The following is a 432-nucleotide window of genomic DNA, read 5'->3' as shown; positions in this document are numbered from 1 at the left end:
CCCGCTGCTGCACGCAGCAGCAGCGGCAGCAGCGAGGAGGACAGAGAGACAGCAGCAACAAGCAGCAGGGGTAGGGAGACACCACGCGGCAGCAGCAGCAGCGGGTACAGACGCAGCAGCAGCAGCAGCAGCAACAACAACAAGAAAGTCTCCTTTATGGCTGAAACAGGCCAGGAGGCCCCAAGAGAACCCCCACAGAGCCACGACGCAGCAGCAGCAGCAGCAGCACAAACAGCAGCAGCAGCAGCACAAACAGCAGCAGCAGCAGCAGCGGCCGAAGATGCTGCGTTGAAAGAACGAGCAGCAGCAGCACCGCCAGCGCCATCAGCAGCAGCAGCGCCAGCAGCAGCAGCAGCACCAGCAGCAGCAGCAGCAAACCTCCCTATCTCTTTTGCTGCTGCTGACAATGATGTGCCCCTGGGACTTTTGCTT

The 432-nt window shown here is 61.1% G+C and overlaps 1 protein-coding gene across 1 annotated transcript in view; it reads left to right on the top strand.

Moving 5' to 3' along the window:
- ETH_00043710 (uncharacterized protein) overlaps nt 1–432 on the top strand; it is a gene marked incomplete at both ends in the record, with an annotated part of 8,254 nt that overhangs the window by 2,689 nt on the left and 5,133 nt on the right. Inside the window, one exon of the mRNA XM_013374423.1 lies at nt 18–287. Coding sequence (XP_013229877.1) covers nt 18–287 — 270 coding nt within the window. The remainder of the gene's footprint in view (nt 1–17; nt 288–432) is intronic.

Source organism: Eimeria tenella, genomic scaffold, assembly GCF_000499545.2.
Source record: "Eimeria tenella Houghton genomic scaffold, Eth_scaff2016, whole genome shotgun sequence".
Lineage (NCBI taxonomy): Eukaryota > Apicomplexa > Conoidasida > Eucoccidiorida > Eimeriidae > Eimeria > Eimeria tenella.
The sequence above is the reverse complement of the archived record's forward strand: the minus strand, read 5'-3'. Positions and strand labels throughout refer to the sequence as shown.